Genomic DNA, 8,640 nt, shown 5'->3' with positions numbered 1-8,640 from the left:
ACTGACAATGGGATCTTGCCCCTGGGGCCTGTGCACCGGGCAGCTGGTGGCATCTCAGCCTGATTTCCTGGAGCAGGAGAGGGAGCCTAAGAAATGACTCTTGCTGCCCCCAAAATAGAACCACTTGCCACCATCCCTCCTCAGGTGGCCCCTCCTGCTGCCAGGTCCCAGGAGATTCAGCGTAATCTGAGGAGCGAGGAAGGCCCAGGACAACAGCACCTTGCATGACAGCTCAGCCTGTGCTGGGATCCTGGGGCCCCACTCCCTCACCCGTTCCTCAGGGGCCTGCCCGTCCCCATCCTCGCGGTCATCCACCCACTCACACGTTCAGCAGATATTCAGTGGCCCCTGCCTGTGCCCTCACTGTGGCTCCCAGTCATCCTCACCCTCCGGGAGTGCCCCATGGGGCTCAGGTCCACTTTGCAACACGGACGGGTGTGTCCTGGGGTTAGCAGGGATGGCAGCACCAAGAATTCCTCCTGCTCCAGAGTAACACCGCAGATGGGCAACATTGTTTCAACTCAGTGCTAGGAGAATCCCCTAGTTAAGTTTTTCTTTTTACAATTTTTTTAAATATTTATCTTTTAGTTGTAGTTGGACACAATACCTTTATTTTATTTTTTTATTTTTATGTGGTGCTGAGGCTTGAACCCAGGGCCTCGCACCACTGAGCCACAGCCCCAGCCCAAACTTTGACAAATGGACCAAAACATTCATACGGGTGGAAACAGTGGGCAGCAGCAGTGCTGTCCAGGATGTGGACACTGAGAGCCTCACATTTGCTGGAGGGAGTGGAAGTGGAGTGAAAACCACTCTGACAGTTCTCTAAGCATGTCACCATAGAGCCACTACATGATCCAGCAAGTCCACGCCTAGGCAGTCTCCAAGATGGCGGCAAGCGTGTCCACATGACACTGGACACCAGTGTTCACAGCAGTGTATTCACATTGGCCCCAAAGTGGCAATAACCTAGGTGTCTGTCAACTGAGACGAGATGACAATGGATGTGGCGGAACCTCAGACGAGCCTGGAGACCCCGCAGGCGTGGAAGGAAGCCAGTCAGCAAGCCACACACTGCACGATCCCGTGCACGTGAAATGTGCAGAACAGGAATTCTGTAGGGGTGGCAAGTAGATCCGTGGTTCCAGCTGGGGTGGGACTGGGAACCCAGTGCTGATGGGCTCAGGGACTGGGGGTAGTGTTCTGAAGCTGGACTGGGCGGATGGTGCACAGTCCTGCAAAGGGACTCGGCCCACAGACGGATCCGCGGGAGGTGGACGGGCGTGACGGGGGCCATCGTATGGGAGCAGAACTGCTCAGAGGAGGTGACCAGAGGGCCCCAGGAGTGAGTCTGCTCCTGAGAGAGGCAGAGGAAGAAGAGAGAACTTGAAAATAGCCCAGAACGAAGGCAGCCTGGTCTGAAGAATGGCCGCTGCTGGGCTGAGCCGAGTTCAAGCCCAAGTGCTGCACTGGGGTCACAGCTGAGCTTCCAGTTCTGGGGCACTTTCTCCTCAGGTGTCGTCTGCCCTTCCCCAGGCAAAACACAAGGAGAGCAAGGAGCCGGTCCCTGGGGCCTGCAGGAGGGAGGGCAGTGGCCTTGAGCTGCCCCCGGAAGTCCCTGGGTGGCCTGGCCCCTGTCTGGCAGCCAGTGCTGGGGGCTCTGAGCCAGCAGCTGCTCACTTGCCCACAGAGGGCCCAGCCCGCGGGACAGACAGGCACGTGGCCCTGCAGGGTACAGAGAGCCGGGAGCTGCCTGAGCCCACTTCCCTGAGAAGGGCCCAGCTGGCCAGAGCCAGCGTGACGCAGATCCCGAGGCCGGGCCTTCACGGGTCCAGAGCGCCACACAATTGTTTGGGCACGCGGGCGAGATAAGCGCGCTCTGTCCGTGGTGTTTGAAAGGTCAGTTGCTGCAGTTTTCAGGACACATCCTGTCGCCCTTCCAGGTCCCTGTTCCTCCTGGCTGGAAATCAGCAGTGGCGCTGCCTCGGAGGCTGGCGGGGGGGCCCTCCGAGCCCCACATCTCCCCTGGCTTCTCCCTGCCCAGAGACAGCCACATCGCTCCGTCCCTTGTCCACAGACAGCGCCCCAGCACCACAGGGGCTCTGTGCTCTCCCCGCTGCAGTCAAGCTGACCGTGCAGCGGTCCGGGCTGGAGTGCAGGGTCGGGCAGGCTGTGAGGTCACCAGGACCTGGGCGCTTCCTGTCTCTGCTCGGGGTCCTCCGAGGGGCTCTTCCCCAGAGAGCCGCTGCTGTGGTTCTCGGAGGTGCTGTGCCTGGCTCTTCTCTGCCTGCCCCCTCTGAGCCCACCAGACGCCGACCCCTCCCCTCGGGGGACCAGCCCTCTGGACCGGGGATGTGGAGGAGCCCGTGGGGATGCCTCGTGGCCTGGAGGTGAGGCTGGCAAAGCTTCGCCAGAGGCCACTTCCACATGCAGCAACCTGGCTGGGGAGGACACTGGGCCAGGAGCCTGCAGGCACGTTCCTGCCTGTGTGACGGCCACACAGGTCAGCTCTCACTCAAAGCATCGCTGTTCGGATAGGCCAGGGCCTTGGAGGGAACGGAGAAGAGGGAGCCTGAGTGCAAACACAGCCGTGCCCCGGACGCAGCCCCTCTGCACACAAGGGCGTCCGGCCTCCAGGTGCACCCGGGCTTCGTGGCCAAGGCAGGTCCGCTCCCCTCAGCCTCCTGTGACTCCTGGGTACATCCGTCCAGCCAGCTTTGCCAGCCCAGGCCTGGGTGGACGAGGAGCCCGGTGGTGGGGACGCCAGACCTGAGCTGTCCACATGGCTGTCGCTCCACAGGGAGGCACCAGGACCAGTGATAGGGACATGCCAGACAGATGTGACCGGCCAGACCCAAGAGGCCCCTCTGGGCTGGATGGTGACACCGTATCACTCCTTCCCTTGTCCAAGGCACAGCTGCCCCCAGCACCACGTGGGGCTCTGTGCTCTCCCCACGCTGTGCGTCAAGCTGGCCCCCCCTTCCTGGCCTGGGAGGCGACTGTGCTGGGCTCTGGAGGGCCCCAGAGGAGGGGAGCATAATGGAGAGACCTGCTGGGCCCGGCAGGCCTAACTGCACCAACCCAGGCCGCTCCTGGAGCCCTCTGCGGTCACTTGGGAAACAGGACGCTCAGTGGGGACAGGACACCGACTGGACGGTGAAGCTGGAACCTCGATGGACCTTGGAAAGCGAGCCCCGGGTTGGCAGAGGGCTGTGCTCACGCCAGCTCCACTTGGCCCCTTGCCTGGCTCGCCTGGGAGGTGGCGGGATGGACACGGGCAAGAGCCCTGGATGTCCACCCTGAAGCTCCTGTGGCCTCTCCTTCCTGCCCACCTGCTCACCTCCATGGGTGCTGCACTCTGTGGTCCCCCTTCTACCCCCCCGTGTCCCCACAGCCCTGCCCACACCGTGGAAAGAGACACGATGGCCAGTTCTGCAGAACCACCCATCACCTAGGACTGCCGGCTGCGTGCTCGTGCGTGGGCGGGAGGCAGGAAGATTTGGGGGTCAGAAGGTTCTGCAGAGCGTGGGGTCCAGGGGCGTCCTCATGTTTGCCCCCTAGGGAGCTGCACGGATGAGGACCTCTGGGCGCCTGGTCCCCTCAGCACTGGTCAGGTGTGGCGTGTCCCCGCCTCGGGGCAAGACTGCGCCACCTCCCTGCTTCCCTCGCGGAGGCTGGAGCTGCTTCTCCCCTCTGAAGAGACGCAGCTTGACCGACTTGAGGACCAACCGCAGGGTCACAGGGACACCACCCGTGTTGGCTTCCACAGGCTGTTTAATGTGCTTTTCATATTTTAAGCCTTTACACTCCCCGGAGTGGCTGTGCGTGGCCTGAGGTCAGGAGCTGGACTCCCCTCTCCCCCGTGAAGGTGAGAGATCCCATTTTTCCATGTTTCCCCCCACAAATGTTTCTGCATCTCCAGTTCTGTCTCCGGCTGTTCCTGGACTCTCTCCTGGACACTGACCCGAGGGTTCAGCTCTAGGACAAACCAAACCCCACTGTCGATGGCAGAGGCTGGCCAGGGAGCACCGGCCTTCTCTGGCTCCACTCCTCGGGCCTCCGCAGCTGTTCCGTGATCCCCGAGTGTGCGTCACATCACCCTGTAGGACCGACTTGGTGCTGTCCTTGCCACTGTGACCTGGGTCCGTGGCTGTGCCTGCGTGTGTCTGACCCTCGGCTGTTCTGACGTGGAGCGGGTCCTGGTGCACACAGTGCTCAGGGATCTCAGCTTCTGTGCACACACTGACGTCCTGTCCACACTGCAGGTCCCGCTTGGTTTGCTCCTCTTCAGGGTTGAGGGCTGAACCCAGGGGCTCTACCACTGGGCTACATCACCAGCCCTTCTCCTTTCTTTCTTTGGAGACAGGGTCTGGCTAAGTTGCCTCGGCTGGTCTTGAAGGTGAGAGCCTCCTGCCTCAGCCTCCCCAGGAGCTGGGATTACAGGGGTGGCCACTGTGCCTGGCCAGGGTCCCTCCTTTTGCAAGATGAATCTGAGGTGAAGTGACCTGTCGTGGATGCGGGAAGGTCACCAAGACCAGAGCCCAGGGCTCACTGAGTCCCCCCTGTGTCAGCCAGGGAATGCCATGAGGGGAGGGCCCCAGGGTTCTGCTGCCACCGCACACACCCTCGGGGCTCTGTACACGGGGGCTGCACCCTCCATCCGGCTCATTTTCTGCCAGGTGAAATGTGCGAGTGGTTCCCCTGGACAGCGGCCCTGTCCTGATGATGCCCTGGGGAACGGACACACTGTTACTCAGCAACTTCCAACAATAGTGACATTTCATCTGCTCCACTGCAGAGCAGCCACGCTCAGTGGCCAGGAAAGGACTGGTGGGTGCTCTGTGCCAAGTTCCCCGGGGGCCTGCCCCGAGCAGTATAAAGGGCGGGGAGTGAGGAAGCAGCACAGCCACTCCAGCCCAGAGAGCCCGCGCCCAGCAGCCGCGAGCACAGACCCCGGCATGAAGACCCTGCTCCTGACCCTGGGCCTCAGCCTCCTCGCTGCCTTGCGGGCCCAGACGCTCCCAGTCGGGGATGAGGAGACCCAGGATGTGAGGCTCAGATGGGCGGAGGGCTGCGGGGGCAGGGAGGGCCAAGATGGCTGGGTGCAGACCCCATCCCTCCCCCATGAAGGAGACCCTCGTATCGACACCAGGCCTTGAACCCCTGCCCCAAGGAGACATCACACGGCGCAGGGGGGTTCTGGGCCAGATGGGGCTGCAGAGGGCTGGTGGAAGCAGGGGACACATCTGCCCTGGGAGCCAGCGCCTGGGTCCTGGCCAAGCTGTGGGAGCTGGGATCCGGCTCTCGGGGGGCCTGGTGGGAGTGGGGGTGAGCTCGGGTGGGGTAGGGGCAGAGGATGCTCCAGGTCCCCGGTCCTTGGAGCATAGAGTCCAGGGTAGCTGAGGAGGGGAGGCCCTGGAGGTGGGCCTGAGCCCTGATGGTCAGGTGCCTTCTGCAGGCGTCAGGCACGTGGTACCTGAAGGCCACGGCAGCAGACAAGGAGATTCCCTGGAAGAAGCTGGAGTCTGTGTCTGTGACCCCCATGACCATCAAGACCCTGGCAGGGGGCCACCTGGAAGTCACCTTCACCGTCCTGTGAGTGTCTGCGGGCCGCATGGTCCTCCCTTTCCACGGAGGACAGCAGGGCTGGGTGGGGTGCAGACCATGCCGGGGGCCTACTCGGCCCTCAGCACCCAGCACCTGGAGCCTTATGGCGACTCTGCCAGGGGGTTCCTCCCAGGCAGCCTGACATCCCCTGGCAGCCAGTGAGGGGGTCGGAGGACACAGAGTTCTGGCCACTGTGGGCCCAAAGGCTCTTCGTGGGACACAGAGGGCCACTGGTGCCTGGACCAGTTCAGGGTGCTCAGCGTCTGTGAACACACCTCACTTCCTGTGTGGAGAGGCCTGCTGCTCCTGGGCCTGTCTGCGGCCCTCCTGCCAGGCCAGGCCCCGTGGCTGCCCTGAGCAGGGAGGCCTTGCCCACGGAGCTTCTGTCCTCCAGGATCGGAGGCCAGTGTCGCGAGATCAGCACTGTGCTGGAGAAGACCGCCGAGCCGGGCAGATACACAGCCCGTGAGTGCTGGGCCCGTTCAGGGCAGCTCCGGCCACCCATGGGCACGAGGGGCCAGCCGGCAGCTTCTCAGGGTGGCCTTGGGCCTGAGGCTCTCCTTTTTGGCCCTCCTACATACCCAGCCTCCACCCCACAGAGTCCAACTCCCGACCCCAGTGTTGCTGAGGCTGGTGGATGAGGCCGGCGGGTCTCTGCCCAGGGCTCCCTCTTTGGCCACAGCTGACCCCTGGCATTGGTCAGGGCCAGGACTGTACTTGGCTGGGGTTGAGGGTGGATTGTGCTGCCCCAGCTCCAACCTCTGCCAGTCTCATGCCCCAGACCTCCCTGTGACTCACCAGCTTGACATGTGCCATCTCTTGGGTGCGTTGGGCTCCTGGGAAGTGGCCCCAAGGCCTGGGGCCAGGCCAGGTGGGGACCCAGGTCAGGGAGCCTGGGAGGGGAGAGGGGGAGTTACTGAGGGGTGTTGTGGGCTGGAGTCAGCCATCCTGGGTCTTCAGTGGAGGATCAGGGCCACTCCCCAACTCGTCCATTGTCCCTCTGCAGATGGGGGCAAGCATGTGGTGCAGGTCCTTAAGTCCCAGGACGAGGACCACTACATCCTCTACTGTGAGGGGGACATGCACGGGCAGCAGATCCGAATGGCAAAGCTTGTGGGTGAGTCACAGTGTCTGGTGGCTCCAGCCTTGGTCCCTCTCCTTTCTCCCTGTGCCCCCTGCCCCTCCCCTAGGAGGAGCCACCAGGATCCAAGGACCTGGCTACCTTGTCCAGATGATGGGTTTCCTAGAGGAAGCCCGAGTCCCACCTCAGAGCTCAGGACTGGGGATGGCCCGTCCCTGCATGGGAACGCAGGAAGGAGGAGGTGCTGTGGGCGCAGGGCCACCAGTGTCATGAATGTGACAGGATGAGTCGAGGACTCATTGGGGAAACCTGGCAGGGCCATTTGTGGGTACCTGTGGGGAGTCCAGCAGGGGTCAGGGAAGGACGTGGATGGGGAGCCTGCGTGGGAAGTCCAACTCGGAGCAGACACTGGGTGTCAGTCCAATCTGACTTGAAGACAAGGCCTGGCGTCCCCCAGCTCCCCCACAGCCAGGTGCATGGGAACACAGAGCAGTGGACAGCAGGGCTGTGCCTGAGCCTGGGGGAGCTCCTCCAGGGCAGAGTTGGTCCTGCCACTCCCTGTCCTGCCCCGGGAGAGGCTGGGTGGCTTTAGGGAGAGCAGCTCTGGGCCTTCTGGGTCGGCTGCCCTGGGCGCCCTGTGGATGCTCACACCCCCTGCCTGGTCCTCCTCTCCTATCTGGGCTCTGCCCCAGCCCCAGGCCTCTGGGTCCAGCCTCCACGTTGAGGTCTCCCTCCCCAGCACTGCGCTGGTCAGTCCTCCAGGCTGGGAAGGAGATGCCAGCAGCTCCCAGCTCTGCCCCCACAGTCCTGTCTCCCTTGGCCTCTCCTACAGGCAGGTACCCTGAAGTCAACGTAGACGCCCTGCAGGAGTTTGAGCAGGTCGCAGCAGCCAGAGGCCTCAACGCAGACAGCATCTTCATCCCCAAGCAAAGGGGTAGGGAGAGGGCTCTGCAGGGCTCTCCCCGCCCCAGGAGCTCCAGCCAAGGACGGTTACAAGAGCGAGCTGCATGGATCCTGGCTTTGTCCTTTGAGGGGTGGTGGGAAGTGCTGGCCGAGGGCGGGGCCCTGGGTCCCGATGGAATCCCAGGCTCTTCTGAATCGTGTTTTTCTTTCTTCCACAGAAGCCTGCTCTCCAGGGAGTGATTAGGGTAAGAGACCAGTTTCGGGGGTTAGGAGGACCTCCCAGTCCTGGGGGTGGAGTGATGGGACTTCAGGGGACACCACCCCTGCTTCTAGGTGGACAGGAGAGCCACCACCTGGCCGGGCAGGTGTGCTCTGCCCCAGGCGTGGCCAGTCCTCGGGTGTTGTCTTCAGGTTTCTCTAGGATGTCATCTGGGCAGTGAGGGAACCCGCCATGGTGACCGCTCCTGGGTGGGGCCGCTGGTGGAGACCGTGGCCCTCTCCCCCAACCCCCCAGAGTGCTTGCCAGAAGGTGGGAAGTCCCTCAGCACCTCTCTGGCCCTCAGTGGTGACACCATGTGCCCCATGAGTTGCTTTGAAGGTGTGGCAGCCATGCCTGGGGACTTCAGAATCCCTGGTCCCTCGTGCTGTGTGATGTAGGGAGCTGACAGGTCAGAGACTGCCCAAGGTCCCCTGCCCAGGTGTGGGCGGAGCCAGAGCCACACAGCATCCTGTCCTTCCCTGCCCTCCACTGGCCTGAAGTCACCGTCCCTCCTCCCACACAGAAGAGGAGCTCTGGGCAACCTGCTCTGGCCTCGCGGATGGAGCCCCACTACTGCAGTCCTCCCTTGGCCCACCCCCTGGGCTCACTGACCTCCTCTTGTTCCCAGGGCAGGGACACCATGCTCTGCAGCATCCCCGGGTGGCACCAGCAGGACCTCTGGCCTGGGGGACATGGAGGGTGGCCCACCTGGGCCCAGCTGGCTCCCCCCACTGCCCTTCCCCCTCGTCCACCCCACCTTCCTGATTCTCCATAAAGAGCTTCAGCTGTC

General features: G+C 62.9%; 1 protein-coding gene across 2 annotated transcripts; it reads left to right on the top strand.

Annotated features, from left to right (window-relative positions):
- Positions 1-4,183: 4,183 nt before the first annotated feature.
- On the top strand, positions 4,184-8,640 carry LOC139701316 (von Ebner gland protein 1-like). Of its 2 annotated transcripts, XM_071607281.1 has the most exons (7): positions 4,186-5,048; positions 5,459-5,595; positions 6,002-6,072; positions 6,614-6,724; positions 7,521-7,622; positions 7,810-7,836; positions 8,479-8,640. In XM_071607281.1, the coding sequence occupies exons 1-6, from the start codon at positions 4,515-4,517 to the stop codon at positions 7,833-7,835; spliced, it is 981 nt and encodes a 326-aa protein (XP_071463382.1). In that variant the 5' UTR covers positions 4,186-4,514; the 3' UTR covers position 7,836; positions 8,479-8,640. The 2 variants fall into 2 exon arrangements, with proteins under 2 accessions (XP_071463381.1, XP_071463382.1); XM_071607280.1 differs by having other exon boundaries at positions 4,184-5,048; positions 7,521-7,836.

This window comes from Marmota flaviventris, unplaced genomic scaffold (assembly GCF_047511675.1).
Source record: "Marmota flaviventris isolate mMarFla1 unplaced genomic scaffold, mMarFla1.hap1 Scaffold_551, whole genome shotgun sequence".
In the NCBI taxonomy this organism is placed as follows: domain Eukaryota; kingdom Metazoa; phylum Chordata; class Mammalia; order Rodentia; family Sciuridae; genus Marmota; species Marmota flaviventris.
Note: the sequence above shows the minus strand (reverse complement) of the source record. Positions and strands in the feature narration are given on the sequence as shown.